General features: G+C 34.8%; 1 protein-coding gene across 1 annotated transcript in view; it reads right to left on the bottom strand.

Annotated features, from left to right (window-relative positions):
* Positions 1 to 5,810: 5,810 nt before the first annotated feature.
* Positions 5,811 to 18,466, bottom strand: part of LOC111086956 (protein C-ets-2-like) — a gene marked incomplete at its 3' end in the record, with an annotated part of 40,913 nt that continues 28,257 nt past the window's right edge. The window contains exons 3-4 of the mRNA XM_022391886.1: positions 13,346 to 13,423; positions 5,811 to 5,873 (exon numbers count right to left, since the gene is read on the bottom strand). Coding sequence (XP_022247594.1) covers positions 5,811 to 5,873; positions 13,346 to 13,423 — 141 coding nt within the window. The remainder of the gene's footprint in view (positions 5,874 to 13,345; positions 13,424 to 18,466) is intronic.

Below are 18,466 nucleotides of genomic sequence, written 5' to 3'. Positions count from 1 at the left end.
ATTATTAGTTAAATATTAGATTTTTCACAATTGTAATACAGCTTTTGATAACCAAAGTTACAGAAACATAAAATAAACATATTTATTACTAATTCGTTTATTTAACTGAATTATGATCCCATCTTTATTTTCTATGTATTTATATATCTAATATTGTAAAACTATTTGTAAAAGTTGTTTGCTTCTATTTGTATACTTTGTTTCCTTCACTAGGGTTTTATTGTTGGCTGAAAAGCAAGTTTAATGTTTCGAAAGCGCTATCTATTCAAATAAAATTTAAACTTGAATTCTTGCGCCCGTGTGTTTAGTTAGATACTTATAACATTTTGTAATAATGTATTGGTTCAATGTATAGTTTTTCGGCAGTTTTGAAACTTAAACACATTCACCTCTACAGGTCATAGATATCAGTAGCCCTAACGCCTCCTAATGGCAATTTTATTTTTCTTTAGTGATCAGAATATTTTGATTTATTTCGGTAATTGCAATACATTTTTGGCATCAGTTAATAGATATCCAATTTTTTTTTTACCCATATCTTTAAAGGAACGGCCTGACTTACTTGGTTGTAACGACTGCTGTAATCAGTTAAAAAGATAGGAATAAAGTAAATCATTTAAATTCATCTGAAAAACATTTAGTTTTGAAGATTATTACATATTCGTTAATATTACTGACAAAAATCAACTTCGTTGATATTTACAGTTATTTTACGACTGAAGTAAATGTAATTACGCTCACAAATATGTGTTTCTTCACCTGAATGATAATATATGCACCAAGTGGACTTAAAACTGCCAGGTCAGTGACCTCTATGATTGAGATATAGCCATTTCCAATATTGAACTCCGCATCGGATAGAAGATAACCAGTCAGTAGTCGGAAGAGATTACTCTTAGCCAATTAGCATGATTGATTATTACCCATATAGCGCACTCACAACTGAAAAATGCAAAGCGTCTTTTAAGCCACCACGTCTCGAACCCGAGATCAGCCCACTACGATAAGTACTAATCCACGTCCGGGTACGCTCGCATATGATAATTCAAAGATTGACAAATGTGATAAAAGAATACCTTGAAACTATTTTTAAAAAGTAACGGGATTATCCCAGTAAACTTTTTATTTACATGGTTACTTAGCAATTTTACATAAAGTTCTCATAAAATGGACACTTCCAGAGAACGTTGAGAAATTCAGATAATATAAGCAAGTTGATCAATTGCTTCAAAAGTTAAAAGTTGAATTTGTATTGTCGACTGAGTACAACTACCATATATTGATGTTTGCTATCAGAAGAAAAAAAAGTATTATTATACACGTGAATAATTGCAGAAAAGAGTAAACGAAAATATTGAATTTCATAGTTGAAAAATTCTCTCGTTGTTTCGGGTTGTCATTTCTTTCACAGCACGCCCGCGACTTCACCCTCTCTAGATAGTTAATCATATTTGTACCCATCACGTCCAAGATAAAATATTTTTGACATTAACTGTGTCATTTATAACCGCCACGCTCCCTCAAGGCCCACTTAAACTACAGATTTGTTAGGGAGTCTTCTTCTCCGCGTGCCACGTGAAGAGAAGGCTGTCCTGATATGCCACCACACAAAACACCTTCCGTTACGTCATGCTTTATAGAACATTCGTCTTTTGTTGTCCCTATAGCAACTCCTGTCACGTGATAGCTTATGGTGATGCCGTTAGAGATCGGTGTCATCGACGGTAATATAGTCAATCGGTCCTTGTCGGTTTCACCCCACGTGAGAAAATCGTCGACAAACATACATGAAGCTCAGATAATGCCTTTATCTATATTGTAGTTTCTTTACAGCGATGCGGATTAAGTTACAACGGTAGCTCATCAAATGCTTTTCCTATTGAATGTGTTTCTGTTTGTTACACCTTATGCGATTGTGTTCCATAAAACAGTAAAACATTTTGGAAACTAGTACGACAAAACAAGAAAGGCAATGACTTGGATTTCTGATAGTAGCAACAATCTTAGAGTTAATTTAAAAAAAAACTAAATAATTCTACAATTATTAATATATACTTAATTTGTTACAAAACTGATCAACAAAATTTAAATCGCCGTCCACAAGCGGTTTAATATTTACAAAATGTTACCTACTAGTAAGAAACTGCTTTGGTTTAATCCTTACAAAATTTTACCTACGAGTAAGTAACTGCCTTGGTTTAATCCTTATAAAATTTTACCTACGAGTAAGAAACTGCCTTGGTTTAATCCTTACAAAATTTTACCTACTATTAAGTAACTGCTTTGGTTTAATCCTTATAAAATTTTACCTACTAGTAAGAAACTGCCTTGGTTTAATCCTTATAAAATTTTACCTACTAGTAAGAAACTGCCTTGGTTTAATCCTTACAAAAGTTTACCTACTAGTAAGAAACTGCCTTGGTTTAATCCTTACAAAATTTTACCTACTATTAAGAAACTGCCTTGGTTTAATCCTTATAAAATTTTACCTACTCGTAAGAAACTGCCTTGGTTTAATTCTTACAAAATTTGACCTACTAGTAAGAAACTGCCTTGATTTAATCCTTATAACATTTTACCTACTAGTAAGAAACTGCCTTGGTTTAATCCTTACAAAATTTTACCTACTTGTAAGAAACTGCCTTGGTTTAATCCTTATAAAATTTTACCTATTAGTAAGAAACTGCCTTGCTTATCTGGAAGAAACTAAAGTAATAAAGGTTAAAAAGCAAGAGCAGTATTTATAAAAAATAAAATTTTGTTCTAATTATTAAAAGATTCATTACCTTCCCCTGGTGCGAAGCTTCTTTTTAGCACTCTCAATAATCACTTTATTTTCTTTCTTACGTTTAACAATGATACTTTTTTGTAAAATATAAATCTGTAGTTTATATATGTGACGTCATACCGTTAAAATACCACTTTCATCTAGTAATTAACCTATTCCGCTTATGGTTAGCATATGGACATTGGCATAGCAACCAGCTGGTTATTGTGAAGTTTGAGCTAGAACGAAATTCCACGAGTGATTGTATAGATAGATAATTAGCCAAACTTTTACTATTCTATACTTATTAATTATGTATAATGGCTTGGGAGATTCAAGTATTATATTTTGACTCTCATAATAAACACAGTAAGATGAAAAGTGCTTGTACTCCAAGGGGTTTTCGAGTACAATACTACTTTTTTCAGTAGCTTAACTAAATTATTTTATATTGTCTGTGTTGGGACTAAATGATCCCCTGTGCCTGTAGGATATTTAACATTAGGATACTAGTAGTAACAGCAGACTAATGATACTATAGATTTTGTCACTTGTAAGCAAAGACTGGCCATACCTATTCCAAATGAAATGTGAAGTCAAGTGAAGTCATTTTGGTCTTAAGCATAACAAAGACTGCTTGGGGCCTCGGAGTCTTCGCACTTGTGAGTAAAAACAATACTTAAGTTTCAAATTCATTATTTTTCTCTCTATATTAAAAGTGCAACAAAATGGGCGATGTTTAATATTTCAAAATAAAAGTTAGGCAGCTAATGTGAGTCTTAATTGAAAAAAAAATAATTATGGCCTTACAGCTTATTCTACTCCGTAGCCATCGTTACAACTTCTGTGTTGTTAAAGATTTTTTTTTTTCAAATCTAAATTAGGAAACGTAACTTTTTTAAATATGATTTTTCTCGTAATATTGTAGGTGGAACACTTGAAAAATAAAAAAAATTGAGAGTTTTTATGCTACTTTTGTTAGAAGGAAGTGAAATACTTAATATTAATATTTTTAGGCTTAGCTTTCAGCAATAGCCTAAATTACACGTAGGCTAAGAGCTGTAAATTAATGTAAAATAAAATAGTTTGGTATGTAATAATTAGTAATATTTTAGCTTGCTATTTAATTAGGTGCTATTTATAACATTTACTTTAGAAAATTTTTATTTGAAATTACATATATATTGTTATAAACTATATCTTTTAATGTTGTAATTTAGATGTTAGCTGGATGGCCCATTACATGAAGATCAAGTTAGTCTTAGACTAGTTTTGCAAAGTAGCTAGAATACGAGTAGAGTTAAATACGGGGTCAACGAAGCATCGAGAAAACAGTTGAGGGATAATTAAGAGATAGTTAAGTAAGCTCGTAAAGAAACGGTGAAGCTGGATAGTTGTTTTCCAGCTGGTAAGATAAATCAGGCCGTGTGTTTACGTTTCCGGATCTGTGTTAGCTATCGCGCATATTGAGTTACTTTTTACAAGTAAGTTGATTTTTGCGTCAATGTAGTGCAAAAACTGTGACTCTAAACGCAGGTCTACAGCAAGTTACAAAACGTTCAAACCTGTAAAGAAGCGTTAATAAGGAAATTAAACTGTTACGTGTACTCGGCAATGAATTATCTTAACTAGATAATTTAAAAGAACAATGTTACAACAATGTATTCTGTCAATGAAAGCTTACTCCATCTACCGGTGGTTCAGCGCTAACGCTAAAAATCGAGATTTGATACACGCGGTGGGCACAGAAAAACTAGCCCATTGTGTAACTTTGCACTTAACAACAACAACAACAAATATTACATACAAATTTTCAATTCAAAGAACGTAAGCTATTTCATGTGGATTACGTACCGATGAAACCAGTAGCCGAACTATTTGGCAGTAACGAATAATAAAATATCTCAAGAACAATACAAGACTGTTTTTAACTGTATAGATATTAATACTAACTACAGTTAGCATTATAATGTTTGAAAAACAAACAAACAACAATACAAGATTGTTTTAACTGCAGATATATTAATACTAACTACAGTTAGCATTATAATGTTTGAAAAACAAACAAAGAACAATACGAGATTGTTGTTTAAAACTCATAACGTAGGTAAATTAATATGTTGAATTATACACCAACATTTATCTACCTTAAAATACATTTATTTGCATACTTTCGGCCCTCTTACCGGAGCCTTCATCGGGCAACAATGTACATTATATTTAACACAAGTTTAATGAGCGTTGAGTGCGGTAAACGTAATCAAACAGTACTGACACAATATGTACTGTTCGTACATTGTTATCGTTATATAACAATTAAAATTATATGAAAATAACAGAACCCGTGCAAACTAAAAAACAATAAATTACAAAAGGTGAGTGATTTAAAAAAAACTTAGTAAGTAAGTAAAACAGTACAATGGCAAAAAAAAATCAAAATTATATTAATCTACCAAGAGGTTACTGTAAACAACAAAACAAAACAAAAAACGCGAACACAAATACAAGACTATCAATTAAAATAAGTTCAAGAAACAATGCGTTGCATATTTTTGTGTAATAATGCGTTTTGAAAATTTCCAGTAAGCTTGCCTGGCTTAATTGTTTTTGATAATGTGTTAACATACCTTTTCTAAGCTGACAAAGTATGATTATAATTAATTATACTTGTCATAAGACATTAGTATTAGGCCTATTATACTTTTAACACCATATTCTTTGTTCAGTGCCTTCCAGTCCTTCAAAAAGAATTAGAATGTACAATAGTATATCAACCTTATAATAGGTCTAGTACTAATGTATTGTTTTTGAGTAATACGTGTTTGACATGTGGCAATCAAATACAAAGTCAATTCACGTGAATAACGCAGTTTTATTAAACTAAGCTTCGTATATTTATTATATATTTTCGTCTATCCACACCATTATTACAAAAGAAAAAGTACTAACCTAATTATTCTCTTGCTTAGGTCTTATTTTCAATTATGATATCTTACCAACTACTGACTCTCTTTAAAATAAAAGTAAATTAAATGTGAATTACCTGTCTTAGTAAGGCGAAGTGGATGAGATTCTGGGTTCAGCTGGCATGACTTGGTAGCGACACCTGACAAAATACAAAACATTTTCCTACTATAGATATTTTACTTCAAGATATATTTTTTGTAGAAAACCAAAATTAACTCGTTAGGAAATAATAATGGCATCTTTGTAGTACAAATGCATTAAGTATTAAAACACACCATGGTTTATTTGTTGGATTTTGCGCAAAGTTACACGAGAAATATCGGAGGTAGTCGTCCCCAATTTTGAAGTGATAGACAAGAGGAAAGGCATACCCAATGCCAACTTTTGGGCTACTGTTGTCAGGCCGAATAATGGGATTTAACTGTTACTATTATAACGCACTTACGGCCGCACTCACCATGGGGACTAACTCACTTTATGAATGTACAAATTAATACATTAATCACCTGCCTATCAGTTATATATATATATTCAAACATTTTTTAATTAGCAAAATCAGTTGAACGAGAGTCATGATACCGGCTAAACCATATTGTTTTTATTAATTGCTACCTAATGATATCAGGAAAGAAACTATTTACTATTGGTTGTTTAATATTAAACGGCTCGGATAACACGTTTTTTAAGGGTAAAAAGCCAAAGTCTGGGTTTAAAAACTGGTTGTTATTTGTTTAGTTTTTATATATTTACAAATGCTATTTTACACCACTAGTTTCTATATGAGCCAGTAACTACACAGATACAGTACAAAAGTAGCTCGGTCCATGTCCTGATTGCGATGTACAATAACGATAGAGGAGGTGACAAAAAAAATGATATATTATGGGCTGCTAAAAGCTAGTTAGATTTTTACGTTTCGCAGACATAGTAAGAAAGACAGGGTTTTAAGAAGTTTGAGTATATCTGACAAATTCATATTGATTTAAGACGGTTTAACTTACGTTAAATGCAAATATTAAATAAAGTATCAAAATCTTTTTTTTATTGTTTCCGAGTTTTGGATAAATATTTTAATGTAAGTTATAGTTGGAAAATAAGTTGTGTTTTTGTAGTTTCTTTTTTTTTAAATTTTTCACAAGGACCTTTTACCACCTAATTATTGTGATTCCTAAATATATACTTGAATAGCATAGCTTCACGCACGCATGCGCAGATAACCTTCTACCAAGCACGTGCCATTGCAAGTATTTTTTCCTCTTCTCGTGAGTTAACCATGGAATTACGACCCAGTTGGCAGCCGATTCCACGAGACTGTCTCGTGGCAGCCATTAATTGGACGCTTACAAAGCTAATGAATTAAAAGCTCGTGAAGGGGAGGTTCCTAGCGAGATGCGCTTGTTACTGCTACTGAGAGCGTTGGTCTGATTAGGAAAAGAATTACTGCTGACTCAATTCCCTTCCATTACCGTGCACATATTTCTGGTTTAGTGCATTTCGAAAGATTAAGCTCGAAAAACGCTAAATGAGCGATTAATGACTATACTGCGTGTAACAAAATATCATTTTCCCCACTGAGACAAGAATAGGTTTAATTCAGAAAGCCAATAATATATCAGTCTCACACGTTGGCAGCAGTTGAAAATACATATATATATTTATATAGAATCTATATAATAGATATAATGAGACATTTTTTTAAAAGTTCCGGTTTACGTGTTTCCTGTTTTATTTTTCGACATTTCCGTAAAAAAAAAATAGTTCATCTTAAAAAATTAAAACAAAAAAAAATCACAACGACATTAGACATTTAACCAGTGTCTGGTATTGCTAAACAAGGGTTACCAGTGCTACCCGTCCCTAATTTTGAACTGATAGACAAGATGGGAAGGCACCTAGTCAATAGCACTCATCAGGAAATCATAGTGCGATTTGAACTATACTCTTACAACCCACCAACGACCTCAAGATGCAAAGTGCGATTTGAACTATACTCTTACAACCCACCAACGACCTCAAGATGCAAAGTGCGATTTGAACTATACTCTTACAACCCACCAACGACCTCAAGATGCAAAGTGTGATTTGAACTATACTCTTACAGCCCACCAACGACCTCAAGATGCAAAGTGCGATTTTGTGGCAACGGGATGCAGTCCGGCACGCTAGCTAATAGGTCACGCCTGGTTCGTATTTAAATAGATACATTTCACAGGTACATCGGCTAGTAAATCAAAACTATTCTTTTGTTGTTCTTGTTGTTACCTCAACAACCAACCCATTGACAAAGGAAATATGGGGAGACTATTGTTGTTGTTGTTGTTTGCTATTAAGCATAAAGGTACACAAAAGTCTATCTGTGCTCTGCCCACCACGGGTATCGAAACTCAGTTTCAGCGGTATAAGTCCGCATACATACCGCTGTACCACTGGGGGGGGGGGGCATATGAGGAGAGAAAATTAATTTATAAGAAAAATTCATTTGGCATTTTTCCATTTATCGCTTCATTTGAAGCCTTCAATTCATAGTTATAATCATGGTGTGGAATGCTTAGTTGAAATATTACTAACCAAATGTACCGGGGGGAGGGAGGAGAACGTTATGTCTATGGACTTACAACGCTAAAACCCGGGTTTCGATTCCCCGCGATGGACACATCAGATAGCCCAATGTGGCTTTGCTCTAAAATAAAAACTAACCAAGTGATGTTAGTTTCACGCCTGTATGCTGACGACAAACAAAAATGTCAGATAATGATCAGAAGTTTGAAATCTATTTTCTGAATAATGATAATAAAATTACTCGGTGCAAGTGGCTGTGACGAGCCATTTATTTAACAATAAATTAGCCGTTAGAAAACAACATTTTGTAATATAAGTAACCAGAACAGTCCTGGGGAGGAGGAGGCAATGAGACACATTGGATAAAATATAAAATTAGATTAATGGATGGTATTAGCTTGGTGAAGCAACGATATTTCATGGGGACCTAGCCTCCTCCCTCGTCAGCGCCAGCAACACCAACTCTTAGGGAGTAAAAACTTGAAAACTAGTTGAGATTTAAGCACAAGAAGCTTCTTAAATGTCACAAACCAGGAAAAACACGACTCCCGTCAGGTCGTTCAGTCAGAGAAGTCATAAGCACAATTGGTTAGCAAGGTTTCATGTTTACTCCCGTCAGGGCGAGGAGACGGGGGATATTTCCCCAGGACCCATTGTCCACCTGGGGGCCCGTGAGAACGGCAAAAACAAAAAAGTGTACGGAATGTATCAAATCAGTACGGAACGTTTAAGCAAACATTAAACGCACCTTCAATCATTCATGCGTGTACGCGGCAATTCTAAAACCTATTCGGGAGAGGGGGGGGTGGAGGTATTATTCCCCGGACCACATGATGCTTCTCGGCGGCCCTGGTTTCAGTTACGATATTTTCAATTTCAAAATGCTTCGGATGTTATCTAGTCAAGAGAAATCCCACGAGTTGTGGTAGTGGGAAAAAAAAAACACCGCTCCCGCTAGATCGTTCAGTCAGAGAGTTTCAAAACACGATTGTTTACGAAAGCTTTATGCTTATTTCAGTCTTACTTTGTCGATCCATACATATATCGTAGAGTAAGTAACTCGTTTTGTACATCTTATCAAATTAATCCAGTCATGGGATTCTGTGTATTAAACCAGTCATGGGATTCTGTGTATTAAACCAGTCGTAGGATTCTGTGTATTTCAATAGCTTAGGTTTGACTGCACTTACATATTGCATGATAACTGTATGATTTCGATATGAATATATACACCTCAAAGCCTGAAATTTCTTTTATTTAAATTTGTTTTTTGTTTTGAATTACGCGCAAAGCTACTCGAGGGTATTCTGCGCTTGCCGTCCCCTATTTAGTTTGTTTGTTTGTTTGTAATTTAAGCACAAAGCTACACAAGGGCTATCTGTGCTCTGCCCACCACGGGTATCGAAACCCGGATTCTAGCGTTGTAAGTCTGCAGACATACCGCTGTGCCACTGGGGTGCTTAAAAGACAGAGAGATAGAAATACAATACGTAAGATCTCGTAATAGGTGGTATTAAACCTATTTACATGAATGCTGTTGATAACCAAATTTTGATTAAGTTGATAATAAAGACAAAAAATCATAATAAATTTCTAATTAGCTTGGTTTTTAAATGTTACAGATATATAGTACGAGGAGCTTACTTTGAAAATAAATCAGATTTTAACTCTAACTATTATCCGTTTCTATTGTCTCCCGATGAGACAGTGGTAACTCTTAGCTTGGTTTTTAAATGTTACAGATATATAGTACGAGGAGCTTACTTTGAAATTAAATCAGATTTTAACTCTAACTATTATCCGTTTCTATTGTCTCCCGATGAGACAGTGGTAACTCTAAGAACTTACAACGCAGGAAATCCAGGGTTCGATTCCCCGCGATGGAGACAACAGATAGCACAATATGGCTTTACTCTGAAATAACCAAACCAGTTTCTATTTCAGGTAATTTTACAATTTCCGTAGTTTTTGTTAAATGTATAAGCATTCTTCTTTCATATTTTTCGTGTTTTTTTTGTGTCTTCTTGTTGTCATATACTAGATGGATTACAGTAAAAATGTATAAGTTATTTAGAACATATTGTATTATCTAGTGTGTGAATAGAATAGAATTTAATTACAACATTAAAAAAATATATATTGCTGGCAATCATTAAATACAAAAAGTCTCGAGCGGTTCAATTTTTCAAGAAAAGAACCAAAGAGGGAAGGAAGCTAGTCAAAACCACCCACCAACAAATCTTGGGCTACTCTTTTACCAACGAATAGTTGCATTGGCCGTCACATTATAACACCTCCACATCTGAAAGTTGTTTCTTATTAAGCACAAAGCTACACAAAGGAGTATCTGTGCTCTGCCCACTACGGGTATCGAAACCTGGTTTCTAGCGATATAAGTCTGCAGACATACCGTTGTGACATTTGGGGAATTGTGGAATTGATCGTCACATTATAATGCCCTCACAGCTGAAAGGGCGAGCATATTTGGTGACGAAGATTCGAACTCGCGATCCTCAGATTGCGAGTGGAGCTCATAATCCACTAGGCCATGCCAAGCCCAACTTACAACGGATCACCGACCGTAAGGGTAAAAGTGACTGTGTTTGTTTGTAATTATACACAAAGCTACACAATGGGCTATCTGTGCTCTGCCCACCACGGGTATCGAAACCCAGTTTCTAGCGTTGTAAGTCCGCAGACATACTGCTGTACAACTGGGGGGGGGGCAAGTGACTGTGTACCTTTGATTTATAGTAAGTTATTTTCAACCAGTTGGGTCTTATTTACAACACTCAAGATAATTCATTCCAAAATAAAGATGCTTTATGTTCAAATAAGGATACTCTACATTTTAGTGTCTTTTCTATATCAAAAGATAATGTAAATTAATTTAAATATGTTATCGTAGATATCGCAATTTCAACAATCGTAGAAAAAAGATCCAATAATTGAAAGGTATAATTACTGATAGTTATTACTTGTTTAACGAGCAAAAAGTTTCATGTCAATATTCGACTAACAGGTGTATTGAACAAAAATGTATTTCAAATGCTAAGCGTTTAAGTATTTCTACTTTTGTTTTTTAATAAATAAAAAGTATGTTTGCGAGTTCAACAGATGGCGCTAAACATGAATGAGAAAATATAATACAAATGGTTAATTTCTGAACATTTTGAAATATGTATCCAATGATCTTAATGTTTTCTCTACATATTCTACTAACTAGAGAATTGAAATATTGTAACTTTTAAGCATATAATACTAAAAATGTTACATGCGATAATTTAATGTTTGAAACTGCTTATAATCATGGAAACTCGCTATACTAAACAAATTTTGAAACATATTTTTCCTTGTGATAATATATTGATATGCAACATTTTAATCATCTTAAGTGACGTTATATGCAGTTTATTAGTGGTTCTGGTGATCTAAAGGATTTTAAGTTTATTACATGAAATTCTATTTTGGAAGTCCAGATAACCAAAGTCGTATTGAACTTTTCGAGACCTGAAATCTTAAAGCGAAGCTATGCTTCTATTTATATTAATGATACTGTGTGTTTGCCATAACCGTTTAAGCGTTCCATTGACCTAGAAGACAGACCTGTTGCCCTGATAACTTACGTTGCAGCAAACTTAAAACGTGAGGCGCACAACTAAGCCTACTTCTGATAATCATGTGTTAACTTTTAAAGAGGTCCTATGATGTATATGACACTGTTGTTATATGAAAGTTATGATGGTCAAAATGGCAGACAGTTTTTAGATGCCCGATCCACAAGACAACTATCTTTTTATATTATTTGAAAATCTAAGTAGTAGTCAGCTTCAAAACTCTTAATGACTCTTAATGTGCCTTATGTTGGATATCAAAATTAGTCAACTTCTAAATGGCATGATAAGCCATATGACAGATGTTTCAAGTGATTTGCTGAACTGGATAGTAGTCAGCTTCCTACTGATTTATTTTAAAAAATTTTCTAATCTAAAACGACATTAACGTTAACTACTCTTAATGACTCATGTGGTTGTCTTGATTACTGAGAAGGCACTCAATGTTTTGGTGTCTTTGGAACCCAGCGACCTCTAGTTTTGGTTTTATGCTAACATAAGTTATCGTCTACGTTAACTTTTCAATACGGCAGAGGTGGTATAAAAATGATATTTTTTTCATGATATATTTGTTTACCAAGATGGAAGCCAAATCTCAGGTGTCTTGACGATATAAATGTGTGGTTCCTCTTCTTAATTTGCTTCATGTTTATAACTGGGGTTTTGATAATTTGCTTCATGTTTATAACTGGGGTTTTGATAATTTGCTTCATGTTTATAACTGGGGTTTTGATAATTTGCTTCATGTTTATAACTGGAGTTTTGATAAAGATAAGTAAACACGGATTTGAAGTAAACAAATTATCCAATGCCGACCTCAGTTCTAAGAATAAAGATTGTGTATCAAGATAACACGTGTGGTTTGCTAACTATCCTTAGTTCTTTAAGTGATATAAAACAAATGACAGTATTTGTAAACTGTGCCTCCAATGAAAAATATATTATTTTCTAAAACTTACCAGAATGCAAACTGAAAAAATTCTATACAAATTAAAAAACTCCAAACATGAATTGGTTCTAGAACTCATCAGAATGTGGGCTGAAGGAGACATTATGGGTAAATTTTTCATTATTATGAGCTTTTATCAAAACTACACTTATAAACATGGAACAAATTAAGAAAGAGACTCACAAGTAAATTAAAAAAATAATTGACTGTTTTTATATGAGATATTATGAGTAAATTTCAAAAATGGCAGGTTATAAAACTTATCAGAATCTGGACTAACAAAGTAATTATGATTAAATTTAAAAGTAAAGTTACCGTTTTTAGTAGGAATCGCCAGAACACGGAATGAAGAAATCACTGAGCTCAAATTACATCTGAACGATTTGAATCAAAAACTAAAAATTGTCATGTTAACTCAACAATTAAACAAAGTGTAAACTTTCAGTAAACACATATTTTAACAGTAAAGTTAGATGAAAAGATATTTACCTGAACAAAGTGGTGGGGTTATGGTTGGTCCACTCAAAAGATTATCACGTGCTTCTGGAGGAAGAGAGGCATCAGACGCTGTAAAAAATGACAAGTAATGTTTTCTTGCCAGAATGCTAGAAATGTGTAGTTATCTTAATATATATATATATATATATATATGCATTTGTCTAGAGTTCGTGCGTTATAAGCTAGGCCTACAGGAGATCGATCTCAGCTCGTCGTGACGGAAGGCTAGCCTTAAGCCGATTAGGCTAATAATTATTCAGAAACGTTGATAAATTGTTGTGGCTTGTGTGACATATAATACTTGGGTATGAAAGTACTTTCGTGTAATTATCAACCTAATCGGCTTAGTAGTGATTTACTGTAATGGCGAACAGAGTTTGATCTTTTGTAGGCTTAAAATGTGTGTGTGTTATAAGCTCAAACTTTTGAGTACATTCTTAACAAATATGTTTTTACAAAGTGTATTTACAAATTAAATTATTTTGAAGATGAAGAAATCCAGATGAAACGATATTTGAAATACAACTAAATAAATTTTCCCTTTAACTTTTTTTCGCCAAAGGTTTATTTGTTTTGTTTTGTAAAGCTGTACAAAATAATTTTTACGTTGTGCCCACTGTACGAATCGAACCCCAAATTTTAACGTTTCAAACTCTCAAATTTACCTCTGAGACACCTGTAGTATTTCATTTAAAGTCTAAAAACGTTTTAAATCATCGCGCTTAAGCCTCGAGTATATATATATTTAATTAATAAATATTTTGAAGTTTTTTCTCGAGTTCTTTGTTCTAAACATTTTTCTCAGGCATTTAATAAAATCAATATGCAAAGATGGCCTGGTAATTATGCCACTCGACTCGCAAGCTGTGGGTCGCGGGTTCGAATCCCGTCATCAAAATGCTCGTCCTCTCAGCCGTGAGAGCGTTATAATATGACATCCAACCTCATTTTTCCTTGGTAAAGAGTAGCCCAAGAGTTGGCGGTGGGTGGTGGTGACTAACTTCTTTCCCTCTACTCTATCACTACTAAATTAGGGACGGCTAGCGTAGGTAATTTTCGGGTAGCTTTGCACGAAATTGAGCAAACATGTAGGGAGAGAAGAAATTGAAAATAGTATTACATTTTATACCCAAGAGAAGATGCATGTACTTTGTTAGTTATAACTGTTATGGTATAAACAAGTGGGTGACCTGTATTACTGAAGTACAAGTACTGAAATATCACTTTTAATGCCCCCCCCCCCCCCAGTGGCACAGCGGTATGTCTGTGGACTTACAACGCTAGAATCCGGGTTTCGATACCCGTGGTGGGCAGGGCACAGATAGCCTATTGTGTAGCTTCGTGCTTAATTACAAACAAACATATTTCACTGCCCTCAGTGGCACAGCGGTATGTCTGTGGACTTACAACGCTAGAATCCGGGTTTCGATACCCGTGGTGGGCAGGGCACAGATAGCCTATTGAGTAGCTTCGTGCTTAATTACAAACAAAAAAAATCACTTTTAATAAATGGACCGTAGCTAGGAATAAAAACAACTGCAGTTGACGAAAGAAGGTAAGTAGAATTGTAGGTTATATTATATTAAGTGGAATGTGAATCAAAAATAAAGGTTGAGAATTCACTTCAAAAGAATGGCTTAGGTATAGGTTATCAAACTCCTTATGCATAGTTTTATCCCGTGGTAACTCCTTGACATCTTACCCTTTTGTTTTGTTGCTTGTTTAAACCAATATAATTGCCGAATAACTAAATAATTTACTGAAATTAATGATAAATTGTTGATTATCTGTGTAAACAATGGTTTAAGAATATGTCGTTGACAAAGAACTTTGCTATATTTGATTTTAAAAGCGGACATTTCAAAGCTGCAAGTTCATTTGTTTTTTTCCCACCCATAACGTGTAGACTTGCTGTCTGCAAAGTCGATATCTAAATCTATAAAATGAGCCTTATCGAAAGATGGCTTCTGTAATGGATAAATCTTAGTAGTATTTGACATTATGAAATTACTCCATCAAGATATCTGAATGTATTATGTTTGCCAGCACGACAACAGTTGGAGGTCAATTCACAACATATTATATCAGAAAACAGTTTTCCTTTATATCAGATTCATAAAAGATGTGGGATAGAGCATCTTATGATTCTAAAAACTTCATGATTTCCAGTTGAGGCTACAGAGAATCGAAATTGTTTTTGTCTCCATAATAATTCTGTACTAAACCGATACAGTTGGGCCAGGTATAATCCAGTCGCTGGTGTGCCAAGTTACGGAACAGAAGATCCAAGGCTCGAGCCACGATATGCCACTCCAAATTTTCAGTTTTGCAAACGTTTTAATTGTGATATACACTATCCTACCAAAAATCATGGGACGCACCTCTCATTGCAGGAAAATGGGTGTGACGACGAAATAAGCAAATAGTTTGGCCTATAAAGGTGATCAGCGGTTCGCTCGGAAGTCGTTTCGAACGATGAGTACACGGAAAGAGCCAATAGAGTTTTAGAGGGGAACGTTAGTTGGATGTCATTTGGGGAAAATGTCTGTACGTGCTATTATGCAACAATTGATCATTTCCAGGTCGACAATTGGCAACGTGCTGAAGAAATGGAAGTCCACAGGTGACAATGAGCCCAAGAAACGACCAGGTAAGCGTAAAATACTGACTGATAGGAGCCGACGCGCCTTGAGAAGGCTGGTTACCTCATCTCGTCTTCAGACCCTAGAGAATCTGTGTTTGGAGATGCAAGCAGCCACAGGTAATCCTATAAGTGTTTCCAAGACACGTCGAGAGCTGCATGCCCTGAATTTTCACGGAAGAGCTGCAACCCACAAGCCATTGATAACAAAAACAAATGCACACCGTAGATTGGCATGGGGCAAGGCACACCGAACCTGGACCATGGATCAATGGAAATTGGTCCTGTGGAGCGACGAGTCACGCTACATGTTCTTCCAGTCTGATGGACGCGTTTGGGTATGGAGGATGCCTGGAGAACGCTTATTACCTGAGTATGTCCTCCCAATAGTGAAGTTTGAAGGTGGCGGTATCATGGTCTGGGGGTGCTTCTCGTGGTATGGACTAGGTCCACTGGTCGCAGTGCATGAATCCATGAATGCTGAGTCCTACCTTGATGTTCTGAACAATTTTGCGTGTCCTACATTGTGGCAATTTTATGGTACCGACCTTTACACTTTCCCACATGATAACGCCCCATGTTGCAAAGCAAGGAATGTGAACGCGTGGTTTGAAGAAAATAACATCGGAACACTGCAGTGGCCAGCACAGAGCCCCAACCTCAACCCGATAGAACATCTTTGGGGTGAAATGGAATTCAGAATTAGGGCAAGGCCAAGATGGCCCTCTTCAGTAGTGGAGATTACTAATGCTTTAAAGGAGAAGTGGAGCACAATACCACTAGCTTTCTACCAGAAATTAGTAGAAAGTCTTAGGTGGGTCTCTGACCTGGTCATTTTGCCCATATGTCGAATAAGGTGTCATTCACTTCCATATACTCAAGAATGTTTGAAATAAGCTACTATATACATACAGATCTTTCAAACCAGGTTTCTGCGTAATTCTTAGCGTAATCGGTCTTTCTATCAGCGCAATGTTTGTTTGTTTGTAATTAAACACAAAGCTACACAATGGGCTATCTGTACTCTGCCCACCATGGATATCGAAACCCGGATTCTAGCGTTGTAAGTCCGCAGACATACCGCTGTGCTACGGGGGGGGGGGCTATCAGTGCAATAAGTCGGTTACTTGCTCTGTAGGCCTAGCACACATACACACAAACTCTGAAGTTCAGTTATTTTATTTACACGACTATTAAGACAGTAAAATATCATTAACAACCCGTAATATTCGGAGTTTTGTAGGGTTATATATACTTGTAAAAAACTGGCATTTCACGAGCAAAGTAATGACAGTATTACTAAGCATAAGGTTCCTGGAAATATAAAGTATTTCTCGCTGATATATTATAGGAGATACAATTATTATACGATGCTATTAAATAGACATAAAAAAGTTTCCAATGATTAAATTTTAATATATTCATGTGAAGCAAAGATTTGCATGAAAAACTTCGGAATAAATCCCAATGTATATTTAATATGAGAACAGTAAATGTATTGTGGTTAAAGTATTAATAAGAAAACATTGAACTAAACGACCAGTAATGCTCGGAGTCACAAAATCAACTTTAAAGAGAGGGCCTCGTTTTAAAAACACATTTTACTTTCAGTGTTTTGTGTTCGCATATATAAGTTATTCATCTCTTCTGCGTGCCGTGAGCTTTTTCACTGGAGTCACATCCATGCCCGAGGTAATGGTGTAGAAAAAGGAACTGCCCTTAAATAGCACAAATAGTAAATCTGAAGAAAATAGTACAAAATCCTATGTTAAAGCTGGACTAGAATCGATACAGATCTGTTCTCATTTCGAATTTTATTCCATAGAGAAGAAATAGGGTTGGCGTTGGTTTCCTAAAAACTGGGGTGACCGTAAAAGAAAGTACTACGAAGAAAGTAATGAGTCATTCATTAGTGATGTCTCGTTAGTGTGTTTTTCGCCTTGAAACTGACTCTTTGCCTATCAGAAACAAAACAAACTATGTAATATTGTAACATATGATAACCTTGAGCGACTCTTGAACTTTGATCTTAATCTAGAATCACGTTCTAGCCTTTACTTAAACTTCATATTCTAAGCATTAAAAGCTTAATATTCTTTATTGGGATTTATCCTGTAAACATTAGGAGCATAATACTCTTTGCGGAATTCATATTTTAACCACAAGGATCTTAATACTGTAACGCTTAGGAACCTTATATTCTAACCTTGTGGAACTTCATGTTCTAATCACAAGGAACTTCCTGCTCTTACATCGTCAAACTCTATACTTTAAACTTGTAGAACATCATACTCTTATATTGTAGAACTCTACACTCTAATATTGTAGAACTTCATATTCTAACCTTGTAGAACTTCATACTCAAACCTTGTAGAACTTCATACTCAAACCTTGTAGAACTTCATACTCAAACCTTGTAGAACTTCATACTCTAACCTTGTAAAACTTCATGCTCTAACCTTGTAGAATTC

The sequence above is a fragment of the Limulus polyphemus genome, unplaced genomic scaffold (assembly GCF_000517525.1).
Source record: "Limulus polyphemus unplaced genomic scaffold, Limulus_polyphemus-2.1.2 Scaffold1583, whole genome shotgun sequence".
Classification (NCBI taxonomy): Eukaryota; Metazoa; Arthropoda; class Merostomata; order Xiphosura; family Limulidae; genus Limulus; species Limulus polyphemus.
The sequence above is the reverse complement of the archived record's forward strand: the minus strand, read 5'-3'. Positions and strand labels throughout refer to the sequence as shown.